Source organism: Lycorma delicatula, chromosome 11, assembly GCF_047948215.1.
Source record: "Lycorma delicatula isolate Av1 chromosome 11, ASM4794821v1, whole genome shotgun sequence".
Taxonomy (NCBI): Eukaryota; Metazoa; Arthropoda; class Insecta; order Hemiptera; family Fulgoridae; genus Lycorma; species Lycorma delicatula.
In genome coordinates this window covers 25,954,164-25,979,763 of record NC_134465.1, presented here as the reverse complement: position 1 = coordinate 25,979,763, position 25,600 = coordinate 25,954,164, and the positions used below count along the sequence as shown (strand labels likewise).

The window sequence follows — 25,600 nt, the reverse complement described above, 5'->3', positions numbered from 1 at the left end:
TATATAAGCTTTATATACACATATATGTTTATATAAAGCTCTTTAACATAGAAAAAACAAATGTAATAAATGTTTCTACGTTAAAAAAAATTACTTTTTATGTAAAATAGATTTTTATGAGATCACTGGAACACCGCTGAGCCCAATTAGAAGAGGTGATTTAAAAATTCTCCCGTTTTGGTTAGACTAATCGAAGCCCGAAGTGGTTTTTTAATCAGCGTTTTTTCTACGCTTTTTAAAATGATGTTTCACAACTTTAACCTTCTCATTAAAATTTTTTTTTAATTTTAAAATTTTAATCTTTTCATACAAAATTTTGCAAAATCGCCTCCTATCCCAAAAAATGATGTAGTAATTTTCTATTATGTTGTGACGTCACAGGCGACCGATAGAATTAAATAATTGAATATTATTTAAAATGTATAAAAAGTAACTCGGTCTGACTGGGTTTCAAACATAAACGCTAGGTTGACTCGGTACCTGGTGCGTCTGCACCAATATGCTGACCATACAAGCGAAGTTTGTTCTATTTTAGTTGTGAAATTACATTACTTTAATTACTGTCGACCGTCGCCGCTAGTGTATCGCAGAACCAGAGCGAATTAAATTCAAATTTTTGAGGGAAATATTTTACCTCCTCCCATAATAGAAACCCCTTTGTCTAATGTAGTGGTTTAATGTAAGAAAATAGATTGTTTCGATGTCTGAGCATTTGCTAAATTTTTTATAACGGTTGATAAGTTACATAAAGGTTCATTTGCTTTATTTACACTTTTTATATTAATAAATATGTATGTAAATTAGAAAATAAAAGAATTAAATTTTTCAACTGTAGATAAGTTTTGAATAGGGGCCTATCGTAAAAATCAATCTACATATGTTTTTTTTTTTTTATAAAAAATGATATAAAAAAATAAGTTATAAATACAAATGTTTAATTAAGTGTTAACGTTTGTTTTTTACACCTAACATTTTATCTTGTAACATTTTAGAAACAGTTATTCATACATGTAGATATACGCACGCATATACCCGTAACGTATCTATATTTCATATTAATAACGTAAATTTTCTGAATATCATATTAATCACATGTTAAATTTCATAGCAAAAGTGTTAATATCACGAACCTTCATTTATAACAGGTGATGATGTACGTTTAAACAAGACTATATCTGCTCTTAATTCTTTTTGCATGTTTACTGGCTGTCACATGCTAAATGTTATATGGACACGCATCGTCAGTAAAGTAGCCTTTTTTTCATAGTAAATGTTACGATTAAAAAAAAAAAACAACAGGTTAATAGGAATACGTAACAATAAAAACTTGATAAAGATGTAATAAATGAAAACATAATAAATTCGGTAATGTGAGTAGATGAAATGTAAATAAATTTCGTTAATTTATTGTTTATTTTATCATCTTATAAAACACGTCATTGTTGAGTATATTTTTGATATAATTTAAAATAGTGGGAAGTTGATTATTTTAACGCCAATTTTTCGTATGTATACATATCCCAATGCTTATATCACTAATACCAATTAAAAAAAAAAGTACATTTTTTAAAAATGTTATAAACCTTTCTTTCAAAAGAAAATATAAATTTATCAAACATTGTTTTTAATAGTTTTTTTTTTTTTTTTTTTTTTTTTTTTACTTTCCCGTCTACATAGCATTATAAAAAAGCTATAACGCTATAACTCTAGAAGGGAAAGTATTGTGTAATCGATCTAGTTGGGGCATATGCGGTTTTTACCGGATCTTGACGTTTTGACAACTAAAGAACCGATAAAACCGGATGGAAATTATTCGAATTAATATTTGCATGTACGTGTGGTCGGTTTTGGCTGACCAAAACCGCTGCTTAATAACCGATGCCTAATATCTCTTACTTCTCATATCACAGACCAATGTTGAACAAAATTTTCATCCAAAATTAATCTAAATATATATCAGGTACCATTTAATGTCTGATTTATATTAAAATTAAATTTACTAAGCAGTCAACGTCTCGTTTTTTATTTCTATCCAATAAACTAAAACTCACTGACATACAGACGATCAATTTATCTGAAGAGTTGGCTAAATGAAGGAATTAAAATTTTCGATTGGAGACTTTAAGTTTTGTTAAAAAAAAGTACGATGGTGGCTCTTCCATTTAACTCTACAGATAAGTTGGTCGGTCTGTAGCTCAGAAGAACTTCATCCACGTTCTGAAACGTTTCACGTTTAACCAACAGTCGTGCGCCCCGACACAGCCCCACCCGATTTTTTGAACAAAAAATAGTGTTTTAAAGGAAGTTTTTGATTTTTTACTAATCAATCATTAGTTTTTAATCTATTTAAAAATAAAGAACTAAAGCTAGGAAATTATTACCGAATTTATTATCAACTTTTTCTTTTTATACTATTTAGCTTATATAAAAATTATTGGGATATGATTTTTAAAAATCAATAAGTGATAGATTAAATGAATAAGTCATGTAATTAAAATATATTTGAATTAGCAATATTTTCAAAACTTTAAAAAAATTATTAATATGTAAATTTACAAAATATATTTCAAATCTCCAGTTAATTACTATTGTTGCTTTTAATTAATAATTCACAAAATTATCATGAAATATTTTACTGAAATAAATTTGTTCTTAAAGAAAGAAATGATATTTACCTCTAATATAAGAAATTTTAAGAAAAGGTCGTGGAATAAAGAAACTCATAAACGTGAATAAATATTTTTTAAAGAGGGATAGATGGAAATGTATGGTATATGACCCAATTCGGGGAAGCCTAGAAAATACGGAACGGGATGGTTGAAGTTAAGTATGCAGTATGTTATTTATGTAACATATTTAAAAGGAAAATTATTCTCTACGAGAAAGAAAAATATATCTTTTTTTTCTAAAAAAAGTAGAATGTGGTTATAAAACGCTTAAAATAACCTTCTAATTTTCATTGAGTTTGTCTTCTTTACTATATTGATTTTCTTATATTATTAATTACGCATTTATAAAGGTAATTTTTACCAATATACATTAAACTATGAGTAGACATTAAACGTGGTTAATCTACTATATAAGCTTACTATAAAATAACTTTAAACTTTAGTTTAATAATTAAACTTTTGCAAAGACTAATATAAAACTTTCCTTTTAAGATAATTTTTCAGGTACAAGTACAAAATCTACCTTTTTTATTATGTAGACTTCTTGATTTATATCTCCATTTTACGGTTGATATGAAAATACTGTATCAGTTATCGTCTTCTTATCAATCATTCATTTTTAAATCAACGCTATCTCAAATAATAATATCTATATAAACCATTTTTTTATTAACAAGTTTTTTCAAGTAGCATAGAATTTTTGAATTAGTTATAATTTACATCCCGGTTTACTATAATAACATATGGTCAATAAATTCTTGTCTTTGTATTTCAGTAAACTATAATAGCTTAATATCAACAAAGAAATTAGATGATCTCCGTGACACAGTGGTAGTGCCCCAGCCTTACATTCAGAGGTCACAGGTTTGAATCCCGTTTAAGTATTTGCATCTTTTATACGCTATAAATTTCAATTTTCATATTCCCACGCAGAGTATCTTTGTATGCTTCTTTGGCGAATTAATTAATAAGTTAAACAAATTAATTATATATATATATATAAAACATTTTCTAAAAATGATCGTAAAAGTGAGGAATATATATTTAAAAACAAATAGAAATATTACATCATCGATGGCTCCCTGACGCGTTAATTTGAACAGGACGGTGGACAATTACAGGTCAAAAAAGCGATATTTTGATACATATTTATGATTTTAAACAGCTTACCAAATTACAATTTGATTTCTACGAGCGCTTTTGGTTATTATGCCATATTCAAGACGATCAGCGGGATTTGTGGAAGTACTGGATTACTCTAATTATTATACCACTTTTAATCTCGAAAAGTTCCATATATAAAATAATAATGACAAATTAATGAATGACAGGTTAAGTTCGATGATAATATTTTGTATAAGCAGATAATAAACAATAATAATCAAGTTGGCTAAACTGATTGCACAATTTACAGAGCTCATAACAACTCAGAAACTATTACAAAACGGACGTAGTTACTTAAACTTTAAATTTTAACTTTTGACAGATTTTAACAAAATGCCGTTCAATTGTTATATATTTATACAATTTAATAACATAAGATTATAGTTTTATATATGTAGTTATATATATAGTTATATATTATATATATAGTTTTATATATGTTATAAATGGCAGAAAGGCTCCTGGAATAGACGGAATACCTGTAGAATTACTGCGCAGTGCAGGTGAGGAAGCGATTGATAGATTATACAAATTGGTGTGTAATATTTATGAAAATGGGGAATTTCCATCAGACTTCAAAAAAAGTGTTATAGTTATGATACCAAAGAAAGCAGGGGCAGATAAATGTGAAGAATACAGAACAATTAGTTTAACTAGTCATGCATCAAAAATCTTAACTAGAATTTTATACAGAAGAATTGAGAGGAGAGTGGAAGAAGTGTTAGGAGAAGACCAATTTGGTTTCAGGAAAAGTATAGGGACAAGGGAAGCAATTTTAGGCCTCAGATTAATAGTAGAAGGAAGATTAAAGAAAAACAAACCGACATACTTGGCGTTTATAGACCTAGAAAAGGCTTTCGATAACGTAGACTGGAATAAAATGTTCAGCATTTTAAAAAAATTAGGGTTCAAATACAGAGATAGAAGAACAATTGCTAACATGTACAGGAACCAAACAGCAACAATAACAATTGAAGAACATAAGAAAGAAGCCCTAATAAGAAAGGGAGTCCGACAAGGATGTTCCCTATCTCCGTTACTTTTTAATCTTTACATGGAACTAGCAGTTAATGATGTTATAGAACAATTTAGATTCGGAGTAACAGTACAAGGTGAAAAGATAAAGATGCTACGATTTGCTGATGATATAGTAATTCTAGCCGAGAGTAAAAAGGATTTAGAAGAAACAATGAACGGCATAGATGACGTCCTACGCAAGAACTATCGCATGAAAATAAACAAGAACAAAACAAAAGTAATGAAATGTAGTAGAAATAACAAAGATGGACCGCTGAATGTGAAAATAGGAGGAGAAAAGATTATGGAGGTAGAAGAATTTTGTTATTTGGGAAGTAAAATTACTAAAGATGGACGAAGCAGGAGCGATATAAAATGCCGAATAGCACAAGCTAAACGAGCCTTCAGTAAGAAATATAATTTGTTTACATCAAAAATGAATTTTAATGTCAGGAAAAGAATTTTGAAAGTGTATGTTTGGAGTGTCGCTTTATATGGAAGTGAAACTTGGACAATCGGAGTATCTGAGAAGAAAAGATTAGAAGCTTTTGAAATGTGGTGCTATAGGAGAATGTTAAAAATCAGATGGGTGGATAAAGTGACAAATGAAGAGGTATTGCGGCAAATAGATGAAGAAAGTAGCATTTGGAAAAATATAGTAAAAAGAAGAGACAGACTTGTAGGCCACATACTAAGGCATCCTGGAATAGTCGCTTTAATATTGGAAGGACAGGTAGAAGGGAAAAATTGTGTAGGCAGGCCACGTTTGGAGTATGTAAAACAAATTGTTAGGGATGTAGGATGTAGAGGGTATACTGAAATGAAACGACTAGCACTAGATAGGGAATCTTGGAGAGCTGCATCAAACCAGTCAAATGACTGAAGACAAAAAAAAAAAAAATATGTTAGTCTTACTCATCCTTCTGAAGATGGCAGAATAGCCGAAAGCGCTCGAGAAAATCAAATTGAAATTTGGTACGCTCTTTCAAAATCATATATAATAGTTACGTATTATATAGCAAACCGTGCTATGTTCGAGGAAAAAATGTATTTATTTATGGGTTTTAAACATTTAAAATATATCAAAATATAATTTAAAAACAAAAATAATAATTAATATAAATTTTAAAAAAATTATACGCAATATAGTACGACCACGTTACAACGTAGTTCAAATAACTTGGATAGAAGTATATCCAGCAAAAAAAATATGTTTTCAGATATAAAAATAAAAATATCGATTTTTTATTAGGTATATAGAAACGCATTTCATTGTACGAGTTAGAAGCTTGGGAAATTAGAAAAAGAGATGAGGAAAGGTTCTTGGCTGTGGAAGTAGATGTGCTGCGCAGGAGTCGTCAAGATTCTCAAATGCGGTACGAGAGAAATGAGGAGATCAGAAGAAGAATTGGGGAAACCAGTGATTGATGTTTTGGAAGGAAGAAGACTACAGTGATATGGGCATGTTCGGAGAATGGAGGAGTATAGAAGGCCTAGAAGAATGTTGAAATGGACTCCAAAAGAAAGGAGAAACGTGGACAACCTTCAAAACAGTGGATAAAAGGAATTTGGAGGAGAAAAGTTGGCGGAATAGAAGAGTTTGGTGGTTGAGGGGTGTGATAAATTTCCTTTATAGCGTAAACACTCGCGTAAAAGAGAAGTTAGAAACGCATTTTAACTATGTATTCGTATATAGTAAATCAAACAGAATAAATAAATACGCCAGTAAATTTAGATTTGTAATATTACACTTATGTGTAAAAAACAAAATAATATTAACTCAAAGCAAACGAAAGTAACTTCCTTTTTTTTCAAGTAACTGTCTTAAATTTAAAAATTTTATATACATTCAAATGTGTTGTCTCAATGTAGAAATATGTTATACTAATAAGGTAATATTGTAAATTACTTTGCGGTATTTTGAATGCAAATCAGTTACAGAAATGAATTTTCAATTAGACTATGAAGGAAAGCGCTCAAAAGACTGTACAATTACTGAAGTTTACAGTTCCGAAAAAAAACCAATGTGAAAATGGAATCCAGCTACAAAAATAGCGGCATATTCCAAAAAGAATCATCCGGTTTCAAAATATTATAACTACTCAGATTTTAATTCGTTTTGACTGAGGTCAAGTACTGTTAGAAAGAGGGAACTTTCGAGTTTCACGCGGTTGCCACTAGGTAGCACCAGAACTTCGTTATCTTTAGTGTTAAAGAAAATGGATTAACTCCATTTTGTGTTGAACACATTCGTAATCATTTTGTGTTCTACGCTTCGCGCATTGTGAGTCCGTAATTACTGTTCAGCGTGATTTACGTAGTGAATATGGTACTAAACCTCCGACCGCTCAAAGCATTAGGCGATGAAGAATTGTTATTTATTTTACAGAAAAGGGAAGTTTTACAAACGTTACATCCAATTAAATTGAATTTTTTTTTATATTAAATTTGCACCTTCATAATCATTAACCAGGATATATCACAAAAAAAAGGAAAAAAACAACTAAACGTTAGATTGATGCGTTTGCACTGTCAACCGGGTAGAAATTCTAAGTTGTCTAATAAATAAATTATTAATATACAGAATATTCCTAAAACCAACTTTGATTTAACGGTATTCAACTACGGAGAACAAGTTGTGGCAGCAACATTAATGTAATCCAACGATTTCAAAACAAAGGTACTGAAGATTATAATGGTGATACCGTATTTTGAAACAAACGAGATTCATGACTCATGTCTCATGTCTCATGTCTCATGTATATGTCTCATGTATAGGAAGAAATACGGGGATTAAACAAAAATTACATACCATGGCTAAATAAAGATAACTATTTACTATACACCTGTTGGCTAACAACGGGAATCTTGGACGGATGAAGAGATTTCATATGCTGAACCTGAATGTTTATTGACAAAAGACTAAGGATATAAATTATCTTTAGCAATTCAAGTCATACGTCATAATAGCTCATTATTTTTACATATGTGCAGATTGTCTATTGATATTTTTACTATTCTAAACTAAGAACCGTATTATCTATTTACAACGCTACTATTCTGACATCTAATAATTTTATACTGGTTGTCAGGACGCGTTAATGTTGTTATTATTATTATTACGTTATTTGCTGACCCGTTTTATTCCTTTAGTATCTCTTCATTTTATCGTTTTTTATTATTCTATTTATTTTATTGTTACTGCTATCGAGTATGCTATTATAGTTGTGACGTTATGTAATGCTATGTATGACGTTATGTTGTGCTATGTAATGCTTATGTAGCTATGTATGCTATTATAGTGTTGCTTATGTAATGTTATACTGCGATGTTTGTCATTAACGAAGACTGTTATTGGGTAGTTTTCATTGTTATCATATCCTCTCATCTATCTACTAATGGTTCTAAAATGTTTATAAATAAATAAAGAATACTGCCTTATTACAATTGATTATATTTTTCATCTGAAATAAACTGGTTTTCATTGTTATCATATCCTCTCATCTATCTACTAATGGTTCTAAAATGTTTATAAATAAATAAAGAATACTGCCTTATTACAATTGATTATATTTTTCATCTGAAATAAACTGGGTGTTCCACAAGGAAATATAATTTTTTTTCATGCAGTACCTGATTTTATAGTTACAGAGAAAAATATATATTGTCATATAAAAATACGACCGGGTATGGTTTGCTTTTCAGTTACGGTTACCATAATATTTCATCCTGAAGTTTTCACTTTAGATAATATAATGCAGAGTAAAACTTAATGCCTTCTATATTACTGGACCTGAAAGTTATATTAAAAATATCCATTTCGGCTCGCCGGAAGGGGGAGGTAGTTTTCACTTGTGCTAAATAGGGGATAAAAATGATTTCCACCTTAAAGTTAAGAAAAACTTCAAATTTAAACAATACGACAATTGTTGGATGTGAAAAAAAGTTTGACATGTTTAGCATAAAACGAGCCCCATCTTCTTAAAATTCCAGCAACATTTTCGTCATCCCTTGCGTCAAGAGTTGATTGTATAAAAAATTGTTTCAGCATAAAGTTTTAAGTAATGTTTAGAGGACTAATTATGACTAAACCGATTCGATACTGTGCTTATTAAGGGAGGTATGATTTTTTTGTCTTTAAAACACCATTTTTTCTATCTTCTGGGGTAATAATTGATGATATCAAAAAACCCTACTTAGATAAGTTTTAGGCCCTTATCCAAAGAATAGTAAGAACTTTAAACGAATTCTATATTTTACTTAATAAAAAAGTTATACCAATATTATTTTTCGAAAAAGCCTCCTCATTTTCAATCCCCTAGTTCGATTTTGGCCGTTAACGAACTCACCTATATTTTTGGACGAGTTATTTTTAAGAAACAATTTGAAAGTGATTGGCGCAAAATTATGGCAGTTATCTAGTCCACAAGAAAGTGAAATATATATATACTTCTGAACTGACGGTGGTTTTGGGGTCTGGGGGATATGAAACGCGAAGATATGTCGAAATTTTCCAGAAGTCCAATCATGGTATCTATTAAAATAGGTAGCTTTCTTATGAAATCTACCTAAAAATGGATCCTAGAACTAAAACCTTAAAACTATTCAACAAAAGTTATTAAACTCAAAACTTTAAGTCAAAATATGATTCTTTAGTTTTGGCGTAGAATAACTTTGTTAAAATTCCAATTAAAAAAATATTACTGCTAATATATTTATTATAGAGTTCAATTCTATGAAAACTGATATAAATAAATTAAATTTCATAAATCTTTTTTGTATATTTCTTTTCTCTTGAAATTTTTCAAATATTCTATAAGTTTAATCGTATATGAAATACGTTCAGAATTATATTTAAAGTTTTTAACATTAAGCAAATTCTAGTCAACATTTGTACTGTTTCGGGTTATAACAATCATTAGTAAGATATCTCTGAATTCATTGGTGGAGAGGAACATATAATAACCGGCTAGATTTGATTAAAATTGATAGTTTCAACACTAAAAAATAATTAAAACTAGCTAAATTAAAAATGGTAGTTTTTAGAATAGTATAAACTAGTTTAACAAACATAATTACATTTATAACTATAAAAGTTTCATCTATCTGCTAACAATGAACCTATTAGAGAAGCAAAGTTTCCCCCAATATTTAAAAGTCATCCCATTCCAAATACTTATTCACCTCCTATTGGCTGTCATAAATCTTAAGACACTCCTCTTTTAATTCAGATCTATACACTAGAATATAAGATGAGTAATAAGAATTAATTGTTTATTATTATTGTTACCAATTTTTTTCTTTAGTTAAATAGTTTTCATTATTTAAAAAGTTGCTTAGCCTTCTTATTGCTTAGTATTTGTTTTATAAAATTTATGTTAAAAGAAAGAAAAATACTCATATTTCGTAAAAAAAATATTTAAAAGATACTTACAGTACAGGCTAAGTGTGGATGATGGTGATTAAGTCGATGTGAAGGTTTAGCGTGTTCAGGTAAAGATGTCACCTGACCTGGTTTATATAATTCCCAACTACGTAGATATAAGTCACCAGTATAAACAATACGTGATCTTCTTTGAACACAACATATCATATGCCATCTGAAAAAGTACAAATTGAATATACATTTTATTAATTTCTAGTAAAAAAATCTTATAAATATAAAATTAAAAACAAGATATTTATATATATTATTATTTTACAAAATAAGCAGAATATAGTATTTAAAAATTAAATCACCTTGTACTTTTCACTATAGAAATTACGTTCTACTAGCTGGTAGAATTTCTCATCTAGTCATGGGGGTTCCCCTCCTAGTCCTCTTTGGTCATTATTAAAATGCTTGTGGTAATAATACTATTAAATAACGATTAAATTCTGTTCATTTTAATGAAAGCTTCAATAAATTGTAATTTCTCAGAACAACAGTTTGGTCAGTTCAGAAATGGAAACTTTGAGTGATATGATTTAATTTTGCGGGTTTCAGAATAGTTGGCCCCAATCTCGAAAATAGTAGTTTTTTTGTGTTTGTTTGTTCTCCGGCTCCCCTGAGCCGGGTCAATAATCAAATCTTATTCAGTCCAGAGGAGTTTCCTTGCGATTCTAATGACCGTCCTTACCAACCGGCAGTACGTCCGGCGTGGCAGGTCGGCTTACAGGTTCCGGATAACCTTAAAATCGAAAAACAGCGGGCCCGGTTATGCCGTTCCTGGGCCCTGCCCCAGCAGCCGGGTCACGGTCTTCTTTTTTCCTAAAGTAACTCCTCCCACTTGTAATCCACTTCCTTTGCTCGTATTTCTGCCCTGAATTTCTCTACTGTCAGCCACTCCTCTTTACCTCTCAACATATACTTTGTTGTATTTTCTCAACATATACTTTGAGATTAATGAGAGATTAATAAGAGATTAATGCTTCTAGAATCTTCCAACGTGCACACTCAAAAAATGGCAGGGAGTGTCCTTTGACCGCAGAACACACAATTCTTTTAAACCTGTGTAAGTATACACCAAATCCTCCGTGACCGGAAAGGAATTGTGACAGGTAGTACCCCACGTCGCCGTGTTTCATCCATAGCCACGGTCCTAGCTCACGAACAAGCTTCTTTGTCCGCTCCCCAGTCGTAGCGACGTTCCACTTCTCTTGCAATTCTTATAGCAAGAGATTAGTGGTATTTTTCCTTTCAAAGTCCTAATAGATCCATTTCATTTGGGTAGCCCGTAACTGGATCGGCGGTACCCTAGCCAGGACTCCCGCTGCATCCGTCGATACCGTTCGGTACGCCGCCACGATCCTTAAATTCATTCGTCTCTGCAGTGTTGTCATCATCTTCATATTCCTCTTGCTGTTTAGCGTCGAAAACCCAGCAGGGACTGCATACAACACTATAGAAGTCATTGTTATCACGAAAAGCTTTCTTTTAGCTGCTCTGGGTCCCCACTTGGCGCCAATCCGTCTACTCAGAGCGTTGAAAATCCGCTCAGCTTTAAAATATTTAAAAATAGTAGTTACTGCTGGTTTTCCGTCCTTCGTATGGGTAAAAATGTATTTTACGCAATTATTAGGTTACCAGCCAACATTATAAGGAGGTGACGGCACTTCTTTTCGCAATTATTTTTTTTTTAACTTTTTCTTTCTTGAACAGATTGTGAATAAAATATTTTTAAAAAATGGACCTGTACACAATATTTATAGTTATTCTCTTCTGAATGAATATATAAGGAATGTTCCCAGAGAAAACTGTGGAATACAATTGCCCATGCGAGAAGTGTAGATTCTCCAATTAGAGATGTGTCACTGAAGTGACTCACACTAAGTGACTAAGTGATGAAGTGTCTGCCCACATGACTTGTTTATTGTCATCGTAAAAGCAACTTTAAATGGAAACTGGAGGCGGTTGAACGTGAAGGAAAAATCTAAAGGAATTTATACCTTTCACTTCTGCGCTTATAAACCTATTTTTCTCAATAAAGTTATCCCGAAAGTGATATCGAAAAATACCTTTTTTATAGAAGATTTAATTTCAAATACATCAAGTGGTTTCTGAATTTGATTTAACCCCAACGGTTTACTATAGTAAATTTCAATTATGGTAAGAAACATAATCCGGTTGTTACCGCACATCATTAAAACAGTCACCATGTTGAGACGGTGAAATATTTCGTAACTGTTATAATCCCTTTCAAGATATAAAACCAATGTTTATGTGACATTTCAGCTCGGTTGAGTATTTTTCGTGTGAAAGAGGAACAGTTTCACAGACACCATTTTTATTTGTATAGTAGATAATAGAGAGATGTATTAAAAAAGGCCTTTTTTGTATTTTCCTTTGAAATTTTCCTTTTTTCATAGCTTCAATTCTAACTTCCAATTAAAGTCATACACTAATTTGCTTTTTCCTTAGATATAAAAAAATAAATCCCGATGTGACTAATCATAACTTTTTATAAAATTTGATAATATTTGAAATAATTATTTTCATTATTACATACTATAATTATCGTACCGTTTAATATTTTATTTATCTTTTTATTTTAATCTCATTTACTAAGACATAATTGCACCTAAATTTAAAACTTTACTAATAATTTAACGCATACGTGACTCAACGACTTACCTTAGTAACAATTGATGTAATTGTGCTTTCTGACCTCTGGCTCTATATGTTTTTGCCATTCCAAGAAATGACGCTTTATGATCTGATTGAATTCTTAAAGCTTTTTCATAATATCTTTGTGCTTCTTCGAATCGATCTGTTAAAATATAGATGAAAATTAAAGATTAAGACTATGATAATAAATAGTTTAGTCATGAACTATTTATAAGGATTTTAAAAGTAACTAGCAGTTTTATCTAGTAGTTTTAATTATTAGTCATTGACAGTTTTAATTAATATATAATTAGTTAAGAAAATTAAAGGTTTTCTTTCTTAAGTACCCAAATGATTGAGTATATAACTTAAATCTTTATTTAGTAAGAATGTGAAATAGTGATTATTAAAATTATAGGCTCCAACTGAGAATAGAACTGAGGATGTTTATCTTATGAAAACGTTTACTGCAACAACGAAGCTACTAAGGCTACCAATTTACATACGTAAATTCCCAAGTTACATCTCTTAATAATGAGACTTTTATGTTTTAATTATAAAATACAAAGCAATATTTCACATTAACTAGTTTTATTTAATTAAATATATTCTTACTGAAATGTAAATTATTTTAAACATATACAACGTTATTATGGTCTTGAAATATACTGTTAACAATGTATATATATATATAAAGGGTTTCATTGTACGAAGTGTTGTTTTCAAGATGTAGAGAGATTATTCACTAGGGATGAACAAGTGTGGAAACTGATGGTGTTACGAAAAAGGTTCTGCGGTGCGGTAGTGGTGTGTTCGTACTTGGTACCATCAAGTAAGATATATTGTAGTGGCTGTGGCGACGCCATCCGCCAATATATCTTTTCAAACAACCGACTTCTAGCGACCTTACTGAAGTCATACAGAAATCACTACTGCTTACTTCAATTTAGTTAAAAGTACTAAGCTTTTTTACCGGTTACTTTTAATATATTTTTTCTTACTTTTATTAAATATTTTTTAAATAAATTTATAAATAAATATGAAATTACATCTACAATGTTTAATAACAGTATTCACAAAAATTATAATTCGTAAACTTAAATAAATGAGATAAAATTAAAACCTAATACAAAAAATTGTAACCAGAAGGAAAAAATAACCGTTTTAAAATATTTTTTTTTAGATTTCAACTGGTAGAATTCAGTGCTAAATGAATGGTTACAATTTTTGATTTTGAATCAAAGTCGGTTTTTCTAAATTAAAATTGAAAAATATAATACTTTTTTTTTGAATTATTATTATTGCTGTTTTTTTTTTTAACTGTTTAATTTTTTAAGTTTATTTCATTTAAATATATATTTATTATGTAGATTTATAAGAAAGCTACTATTGCCATGATTCGTCTTCCGGAAAATTTCGACATATCTTCGCGTTTCACATCCCTCAGACCCCAAAACCACCGTCAGTTCTAAACTTTATATACATATATATATATATATTTCACTTCCTTGTGGACACGATAACTGCCGTAATTTTCCGCCGATCACTTTCAAATTGATATATAAAATATAACGACCCAAAATCACAGTAGAGTTCATTAATGAGCAAATTCTAACCATGGGGGTTGAAATCGGGGAGGGGGCTTTTTCGAAAAACCAAAATATCGCTATAACTTTCTTATTAAGTAAAACATCGAATGGGTTTAAAGTTCCTACTATTATTTGGATAAGGGCCTAAAACCTATCTAAGTAAGGTTTTTTTTTGATATAACCAACCATTGGCCCAAGGTGTGGAAAAAATTGGCGTTTCGAGGAGAAAAAACATACCTCCCTTAATACGCATAGTATCGAATCGGTTTAAAGTGGTACTTAGTCCTCTAAACATTACCTGAAACTTTTGTCTGTAACAATTTTTGATATGACCAACCCTTACAGCAAGGGATGACCAATGTTATGAGACACGTTGTTTTGTGTCATTAATATTAAATCTACTATCGGATGCAAATTATTACTTAATCTGATACTAAATTACAATACTAGAATTAACAGTAAATAAAATTAATATTTCATCGAATTGGGCGGAAAATGGAGTACGTGAAAACAGACACGTAATTACAACATAACTTTTCTGCTGTAACTCGGCTATTTGTCCATCGATTTTCAAAAATAAAATGCCATTTTGGTATCAATATTTTAGTAAATGACATAACCTTTGATAAAACTAACATTTATAGATATATAAGGGATTGAAAAATATACATGGCCGCCATTATGTAATTTCTAAAGGTATAACGTCCTGACATTTTTCTAATTTTAAAACTTCATTACCAGTTCGCCTACTAGATATTAATGTGATTCGTTGGTCCGAACTTGAGATATAAATTTTTAAATAAAAATAACAAAATGGTGGTCGGGGGGAGAACGAATTATCATTTTTCCTACGGATATTTTCTGTTTGGTTTTACAAGTAAGATCCAAAAATGTTTAGCCAGCCCACCATTTTATAAACATTATCTATATATCTTTATATATATATATATTTAATTTACGTAACTATTATTTTAAATAGTTTTTTTTTATTATTTCACGTTATTAGGCCTTTCAAAAAATTGTTATCGTGTCAATTGTTATTAATCGTGTTAATTGTTATTTTATTTTTTAGTGGAAGTTTATGTTGATTAATAAAACTCAGCGTACAATAGATTTATATCTTCATCGAGGTTCTTTTCTTTTGTTACAATACATCATAAATTTGATGATTATACTAATATAATTTTATATATATTCTCTTTTAATATAATTTTATTAGAGTTTTATATTTATAGCCTACATATACATAAAAAAAATACATGGTTTATATAATCATATATATATATATATATATTATGCAGCGATAAATAATTCATCGGTATAATAGAATTGTAACAAAGGAAATTTTGATCCATGCAACCTAAACCTTGAGTCCTAAAATTGTTTTTATAAGCTCATGCCAAAAAATAATTTTCTTATCAGTGTTTAAAATACTCTTTTATACGTAAGAATTTATATCTTTTGAAGGATTTTATTGCTGAACGACTTTTTTATTTTTTACCATATGAAAGAGTGCTATTAAAATGTTTAACCTTTATTAATTTTCTCTATTTATATATTTTTTTTAAATTTATTTTAAAATAGTTTTACGTTGTGTTTTTTTATTACTTTATCCTTATTTATATTTTTAAAGATTGAAATATTTTATGACCTTAAAATCTAATTTTTTTAACAACTGAATTTTATTACCCATAGATTTAAAAAATGTAATTCATTATTAATTATGCATCTATAATAACGTAAACCATTAATTAATGATTATATGAATATTAAAAAAAAAAATATTTATCAACACCATTCATATATTTCATACTTGAAAATTGGTTGTTACAGAATTGTAAAATATGATTACTATAAATGATACTAATTTAACTGGTTGTTTAACAGGGCTATTATAAGTACTGTACCATTTTTTTTAAATTTATAAATTGAAAAAAGATTTAAAAAAATAAATAATCTGATATTTTTATTAACGTTTACTTTAGAGACGAATACAGCTAGAAAAGATATATTAAAGAGAAAAGTATGGTTGGTAATCATGTCAAAAATGGAGTATGGGGTTTTCTGCTACTTTTTATGACGGGTCTAACTAGTTCATCTAGACAAAACAAAAGCATATTTATGTATGTGTGTATGTCACACACTGCTTTTCGATTTATTTCTCAGGACTGATTGAATCGAATTTCTTAAAAATCTTTAATACTAGAAATTTTTAAAAATATTTCTTTATTTGAGGCATTGATTATATCACCTTTTTTTAAGTTCGTTTAGGTAGAGTAGATGCAGCAAAAGAAACAATTTTGATTTTCTTCAGGTACATTTTAGAGAAAATTTTACTAAATCTCTTATTTACAATGCACATATAAATAATTTATACAAATAAAAATGTAAATATTCGTTTGTTCAAAATTTTAAATCTCCGAAAGTTCTTCACTGATTGCTTTGAAATTTTGATTCAACGTCGCATTCGAATACGCGCGTGTTTTTATATGCCTAATATTTATATACCTAAGATGTCATACTTGCGACAGGTAAAACATGCTTTTTTTGAAAAACAGCGCTATCTGTCGGACGTAAAAGCAACATACACTCTACTAAATATTTTACGATTCCATTTCAATGTTTCCAATATGTGTGTCCGCCATAGATTAAAAAACTACTGGACCGATTTACTTGCGGGGAAAAGGGAAATAGGGGAAAATCGAAAAAGGTAAAAGAGAAGAAGATGAAGAGGCAAGAAGTGGAAAATGGGGAAAAATAAAAAAAAGGGAAAACGGGTAAAGGAAAAGGAAATGGAAAATAGGACGGGGGAAAGGTTAATACGGATAATAGAAATTGGGGATGGAAGGGAAATGGGGATAATGGTGGAAAGGAGAAGTGGGGAAAGGGAATATGGTAAAAAATAAAATGGGGAAAAGGAAAATGAAAATGGGTAAAAGGGGAAAGGGGAAAGGCGGAAAGGGAAAAGGGAGAAAGGGTAAAAATTAAATTTTCTGAAGTTCCGTAATGTTCATTTTGTTAATGTTTTATCAGACTTCCAATTGTATTCATTTAATCTATATATATATATATATATATATATAGTATATATATATATATATATATACTCAAATTGAGCAATAGCGAAGAACTGCCAGGTCTGCTACTGAAAAATAAAAATGAAAAATCCAAAAAATTAACTCGCACCTCTTAAAATTGAAACATAAGTTTCTTATTCTACGGCTCTACCTCTCTTCGAATTAAAAATTCAAAAATTCTTGAAATTTTTACTTCATATATAGAGAGCTTTCAACAAATATCTACAATTTTTTTTTTAAGTTGCAAAATTTTTAAAAATTGTTTTTAAATTGATTCCGGACCTAATATGCAGATATTTCTTATTAATAATAAAAAAAATTCTTTTTCTTACTTTACCCTCTATTGCAGGGGTGTTAGATTTAGAAAAAAATTTACTTACTCAAATTAGTTAAGGTTAACTTATATATGAATATTTTTAAATAGATTTTTCTTTAAATTTAATCTCCATCTCTAAAAAAATATATGTATCCTTGTTTTTTTTTTGCTCTATACGTTTTTTTATTAAACGTTTTTTTGTATTTTTCTTCATTACTTAAATGTAATTAAAATTAAAGTAGTATTAGCAACTAGATTGTATTCTGAACCGGAAATGAGAAGCGCTTTTTTTATTACTTTCATAAAAGTTATATTTCATTTTTCCAATAATTTTAAATAATTCTCTAGTAGTTTTCTTTTTTGTTTTAGATTACGCATTTATAAATAAATTTTTATCAAACATTAAAAAAGCCTCTAAAATCAAAAAAAATGTAATTCGAAATTAGGAAATTTTGATGCGTATATCTTTATTTTGGTAATCATCATAATCAATAAAAAGGCCTCTTCATAGCTGGGCAGCTATTTTTAAATAATTCAGTAATTTTTTTTTTAGTTTTTTCGATTTCAACGTATATAAAACTAATTTTAGTTAATATAAAAATAATGTTTTTAATGCGGGAAAATTATGCAAGAACATATAATGACTTTTAAGGGCTATTTTATTTTACAATTTTTCACAAATGTATTTTTTTTACAAATTTTTTTTTTAATTTTTATTTTATTATTACAAAAATTGAAAAAATTTAAAAAAAAAATTGTATTTACAAACTTATTTTTTGATCGGCGTAGCCGCCATGAAAGTTATACAAAAATTTCCCAACTGTTTTTTTTTTTTATCATTACGATTTCCGACATGCTTCTTACTTTATTTTAACAAGAAAAATAAGATTGAAGTGATATGTAAGAAAATACTGACTGATAAAATAACAAATACTTACAATTATTTTGAAGCCATTCAGCATATTGCGCTAAATAATCAGCATTGGCTGGTTGAAGTCTATTAACATGACGTAATAGCCGACCAACTATTGGACCGCTATGTAATTTTGCTAATAAAAGATAGGCTGGTGTATATGCAGCGTTTAATCGTAAGCATCTTTCTAACATTATCACAGCTTCTTCACTGCGATTCATTTTCCTGAAACGAAATATATTCACTTAGATTTGGTTAAGAGAAAAATAGATTATCCAATTAGAGAACAATTTTATAGATTAGGTTCATAAGAGAGTCGTAATATAATAAAGATTAATTTTCTACAGTTTAGATTATTAATTTATCGGAATATTACGGAAAATAAGTTTTATATTTGGTTGCTTGTTTTTTTTTTGTTTCTGTTTCTGTAACTTCAGAATGTTTGCTTAATTTTTCACGTAATATATATAAAAATATAAATTATACCAGAAAACTATAGCATTAAAATTTTTTCAACATAAAACTAAAACTTCACAAAAATATAGCTAATATACGATTTAATTTGCATGTGCAGTTTTAATTATTATTATAAATAGGACAAATATGAGCGTTCATGAAGGTGGAATCTAATTCCGAAAGCGTTTGAACACTTCGAATTTAATTGTTGGTAATCGGGTTTTTTGTATATTTACTTTAATTATATACTTATACTAACGCGCCATGCTTAAAAAAAAATGTTTATTTATTAAAACTAACATTTAAACTTCAGTGTTAGTCTTCAACAGTTTGAAAGGTTATTGAAGAGTTGCCATACTTTGGACCACTAAGGTTTAAATAAAAGTACTGGTTGGTTTACTACCAACCTAGTAAAAAAATATAAGGCATCAAAATTTGTGTCCAGTGTAAATCCAAAACCTTCAAGATAACAAACAACAGAAGCATTTTTTATTCATAGAGGTCTACGTATTTATTTAAAAAAAAATATTAACATAGATAACTAAATATACTCAGAATATCATTTGACAAATCAAATTTTATATGAATTGGAAATTTATTCTCCTATTTTATGAAAAAAAATTAAATAATACATTATTTACCAGAAAAAGGTTATGCACGTAAAAGTTTTTAGTTTTTATTTTCATCCTTGTCTATTGTAGTTGTCTGATCCATGTAAAAAGTGAGATAAAAAATAAATCCCTTTCGGTACGCCGGAAGACGGAGGTAGATTTCACCGGTGTTAAGTGGGGGATAAAAAAGATTTCCAACTTAAAGTTGAGAAAAATTTAATATGTACTCAATACGACAATGGTTGCATGTGAAAAATTGTTTCACATGTTTAGCATACGACAAGCCTCATCTTCTTACAATTCTAACAACATATTGGTCATCCCTTACCGTAAGGGTTGATCAAATATGTTTGATAAAAAATTGTTTCAGAAAAAAGTTTTAGGTAATATTTAGAAGACTAATAAGTACTTTAAAGCGTTTCGATATTGTGATTATTAAGGGAGGTATGATTTTTGTTCACCTCATTTTTTCCACCCCCTGGGCCAATGTTGGTGATATCAAAATCCTTCACGTATATATGTTTTAGAACCTTATCCGATGAATAGTAGGAACTTTAATCGAATTCAATACTTTTCTTAATAAGAAAGTTATAACAATATTTTGACTTTTCTAAAAAGCCCACCATTTCCATTCCGTGGTAAAATTTTGGCCGTTAACGAACTCGACCAAGATTTTGGGACGAGTTATTTTTAAGGAACAATTTGAAAGTTATTGGAGCAAAATTATGACAGTTGTCGTGTCTACAAGAAAGTGAAATATATATATATATATATATATATATATATATTTATATAAATGTATTCATAGACTTTTGAGCTACGGTAGTTTTGGGGTCTCGGGGATGTGTAACGCAAAGATAAATCAAAATTTTCCGGAAGTCGAATCATGGTACCCATTACAATAGATAGCTTTCTTGTGAAATCTACCTTAAAAAAAACTTTAATTTCTTAATAGTTATTATATTCAATTTAGTGGAAAATGCCTTTTTAAAACTGAATAACACTTGTATGTTTGAGATAAAATGTTGATATGAAACATTTTATTCGTCTCAGTAAATAAGGTTACAAAACCCATTTCACAGTTAATATTCTCTGAAAAGTTGCAATGTAAACTAACTGTAACATTTTTGATAGCGTGTCATATGAGATTTACAAGAATTATTATGGTTATATACTTACAGGTATTTTCATATAAATTTAACTGAATCACCGGGCACAATTTTCAAAAATAGTTCAAAGGTTGTATTAAAATTACAACGAAAATAAAATGTCTATTGAAAATCAATTTTCTTTCTTCTTTAGTAAAACGGTCTTTAGACAGGTATGTTAGCTGGTTCTCCATCGATCTTTATCCTGTGTAACCTTCTTAGTTGAACATAATTTCCTAACAGATAACAAAATAGACTTTTTCTTCCTCTTTCTCTCTTCCCAATAATGATTCATCTTAACTTCTTCAATTTTATATCCTCTTGCTGCAAAAGCAAGTTAACAGATTTTAATTTTTTTACTTTGTCATTTCATTTTATTTTTTTATTTTTCTCTATGACTAAAATACAAAATGTTCAAAATACTTTTTGATGATCCACTTAGTCTTTCAAAATTGTCTCGGTTTTAAAATAGAAAATAATAATCATTTGTAGTAACAATTACGTTAACTCTTTTTATTATATTTGTAAATTGCGTTACGTAAATGTTTAAAAGAAAAAAAGTATTTTGTAGAATTTACGAGAGTTCCATCGGTATTTCCCGAGTAAATTCTGTAATAACTATTTTCTTTGTTTTTCTAAAAAAATGTATTTTTTTATTTAGTAAACAAATACTAAAAAATAGGACATAAAAAACAAAGATAAACAAGTACAGAAGAAATTTCACTTTTTTCAGTCCCATACAAAGTTTTATCCAAAATATTGTTAAAAATACAACCAACAACAGAAAAAAATCGGAGAATACCAAGGTAAATTTAGACCTGAAGGAAGTTGTGCAGAGTAAATCTTTAATCTAAAACAGATTTTACTCAACCAAAAAATTAAAAACCGAAAAGTAGTTACAATTTTTATAGATTTTAAGAAAGTCTACGACTCCATCTACAGGGAATTTCTACTTAGACTTCTTGAAGAATTTACAGATCCCAAGACTATAAACATTATAAAACAAAAAAAAATTAACAAACATAAAATCAAATGTGAGATACTTAGAACTTTCAGAAACATTCGAAATTAAAACTGGAGTAAGGTAAGAGGATGAAGTGTTTTTGATCTTCTTTAATTGTGCCATTGAAGAAATTATAATAGAATTGAAGAAAAAACCTAAAAAGTTAAATACACGAAAATTTAAAAATGAACACTAAAATTAAATTTATAAATACAGAAATTCTGACCTTCCCAGATAAAATTGCTATATTTGCAAGAGATACAGACGAGGCTGAAGTCAAAATTAAAAAAACTAGGCGAATTTGCAAGCAAAACTGTTATTCAAATTTTTTTATGAAAAAACTAACGGGTTTTTGAGTGACAAAGAAAACAAAACTCAAACCCTTAAATTTTCCAAGAACAACAAAATAAATAGAATTCAAAAATGTAAATATTTGGGAGAAATCGTAACACCGACTATAATTGAACAAAAAATGGGATGAATAATAGAGTACGAAAAGTTGAAATTGTCTATCATCTCACAAAGAAAATTTACAGTAAAACCTCCCTTTCATGTAACTTCAAATTAAGGTACTAAAAAACTATAGTCCTACCAGAAGCATTGGGTCAGAAACAAGTAATCGCAAAAGTACAAAAAAGAATTTTGAGAAAAATTTATGTTCCAAAATATGAAGATGAAATTTACAAAGTGAAAATGAAAAAGAGATTTACAAATTACAATAAAAAATAAAGGACTTCATCCGGAAAAAAAATTACACAGTTTTATGAAAATTTAAACAGAATGAAAACCAAAGATTGACAAAACAAATATACAATTGCTTTGTAAACAGAGCGACAAAGAAGACCAACAGGTTTAAAAAATAGAAACAGATAAAAAACCATTAAACATTACTAATAATCTGTGTAAAGACAGAGGTAAGTTTAGAAAAGTAATTCGAAAATCTAAATTACCAGAGAGAAAGAAAAAGAAGGGTATAAACCTGAATAGGTGGAAAAGAAAGGCGACAAAAACAGAGTAAAAGAATGAAAACCTTTTGTGAAAAAAAATAAGTCAAAACTATGCAAACGTGATCTGTAGGGTCGGAACGAAAAAAATCATTTACTAAGGATCTGTGTAGTTATGCCGAAATACGAGTACATTAGGAAAATTATAAAAGAGTGATTTAATTAGAAATACCTGAAGATTCCAAAAGGTCTTTACAAATTTAAAAGCATATAAAAATTTATTGAGATAACTTACAGATTCGGTTGAGATCTCATGTCATAGAAAAACACATCAAGTTTGTCATACAACATTCACTTTGGTTCGATATGGCTTCCATTTTAATGCGACATGCATCCCACCTGAAGTCGATTTCATTCCAGACTGTACCTTGCAAGTTGGGCGTCACCTCTGCAGCTGCAAAACGTTCGTTTTCTGAGGCATTCACAGTCACGAACGGTGCTGTCAAATTTGGATTAGGCGCGGGGTCCGCGCTTCAGCGGTTTCGGTTAGTTAGTTTGAGAGAATCATGTTAGGTTGGATGTGAAGATGTCCGTTTGAAGATTATGTGAAGGCAAAATTTGATTTGTATTTTACAATGTATGTAAATGTCTGCCCAGACATTTGCATCGGTGGCATCCGACTGAGGCCTGGCTGATGACTGTGAAATGTAATCAATTAGAAAGTCTAAAAACGACCTCCGGTAAAACCCCTCAGTGATCGGAACGGAGGGGGGTGGTGTGGCGACCGGTAACGTCACAAGGTGATTGTCTTCCCCCTACAGAGTTTGGATGCAGCTTATTCGAAGTCTTAGCTCAACAAGATCAGCAGGCTAAAGTGGTAGATAAACCTGATCTTTAATGAAACCTTACAATAAAAAATCTAGTGGGGTCAAATCTGGAGAACAAGGTGGCCATGCAATTGGACTTTCACGACCGATCCTTTCCGATATTTACCTGGAAATCGAGTATCAAGAAAATTTCTGACTTCTAGGTGGTAGTGAGGTGGTGCCACATCTTTTTTATAGTAATGGCGTTCATTTTGATCATCATCGTTTAACTGAGGAATTAGATAATTTTGAGTTGTGTCCAAGTATTTACGATGGCCTCCTGGAAGAAGAACGGGCCGTAAAATCTTTGTTTGCTTAGGGCATAAAAAACCATTCACCTTTGGTTTGGTGCCAATAGTAAATTTTACCGTACTGTCTAGGAAAATTACGTTGAACTACACTTATTGACTGCAAATCATGAAACCGAAACACAAAGCGAACTCGTTCCGCATCAGCAAACGTATCCATTCTTATCGACACTGGTGGCCGTATTCGGTACTAATGAACTACCTGAGTCAAAACTTTATGTGTTTTCTAATGAAATGAGACTTCGACCGACTCTATAAATTATCAAAACAAATTTTTATAGGCTTATAAATTTTGAAGTCCTTTTTGAATCACTCGGTATTTTCACAAGTAAAATTTAGAAAAAATGAAACGCTTTTTATTTAATTTTTCTTAAATGAATTTTTTAAATTAATTTTCGTACTCATATATAAGGCTAATTTTATTTATTATTCACTTGAAGGCAATGCAATTAAAAAAATATCAATTTATTTTCTTGTATGTTTTAAATTCTCAAGTTTTTTTGTCGTTATTGCCTTTTATAAAATTAATATTTCATAATTTATAAATTGAAACAATATTTTAAATATAAAACGTAATTGAGCGAGGCCATATTGGGATTATTTTAAATGTTGCTCAGTGTGTTTGTGTTTTAGCAGAGTAATTTACACTGCGTATTTTGCGCATTCATTTGCGTATCTAATAATCCTTATAAGGATAAATTTAATATAAGCTAATGTAATAATAATATGTTAAGTATTATTCAAGTTAAAGAGGTATAAAATATTTAATAACGCTCATGTATTGCATACTTATTCAAGTTAATATTTGTAAGATTAGTAAATAATTATTTAAGGTTTTAATACCATGTTATTATCAAATTATAAAATTTTGCTTTGTTCCGTTTATTTATAATATTTATCAATTACAGATTTACGTAAAGTTATCTATTCACTAAGGTAACTCAACAGCTTTTTTTTATATAGTCACCTGTACTTTAATTATTTATACAGTTTTTTTTACTACTCTAAAAAATTCTTTTATGAATTGCCTTCAATAAATTTGTAGTTGAAAAACCTGAATTTCTGCACTAATTTGTTCATTTTTACAGTAGAAAAAAACTCGAAATTAAACCATTGTAATGAAATGCTTCAATTTTTTTTTTACAAGATCAGTTTTATTTTAAAAAAAGGTGTTTCTTTAAATAAATTCCATTGATATTAACAGAAGTTTTCATTTATTTATTTTTTAAGATGTAGTTATGTTGTAGGGCACAAACAAACAAAATTAAATATTTGCTAAACTAAAAATAGCAAAAGATTTTTTTTTCATTTGCAAGTATTACAAAAAAAATAAATAAAACAGTCTAACATATTGAAATCAGATGTCTTACAGTCTTTTGGCTGATGCAAAAGGAGATGATTTGACTATAGATGGGAATATGATCAAAGAATTT

General features: G+C 29.2%; 1 protein-coding gene across 1 annotated transcript in view; it reads right to left on the bottom strand.

Moving 5' to 3' along the window:
• LOC142332489 (protein O-mannosyl-transferase TMTC1-like) overlaps positions 1–25,600 on the bottom strand; it is a 755,673-nt gene that overhangs the window by 86,931 nt on the left and 643,142 nt on the right. The window contains exons 12-14 of the mRNA XM_075378938.1: positions 18,857–19,056; positions 12,964–13,099; positions 10,285–10,450 (exon numbers count right to left, since the gene is read on the bottom strand). Coding sequence (XP_075235053.1) covers positions 10,285–10,450; positions 12,964–13,099; positions 18,857–19,056 — 502 coding nt within the window. The remainder of the gene's footprint in view (positions 1–10,284; positions 10,451–12,963; positions 13,100–18,856; positions 19,057–25,600) is intronic.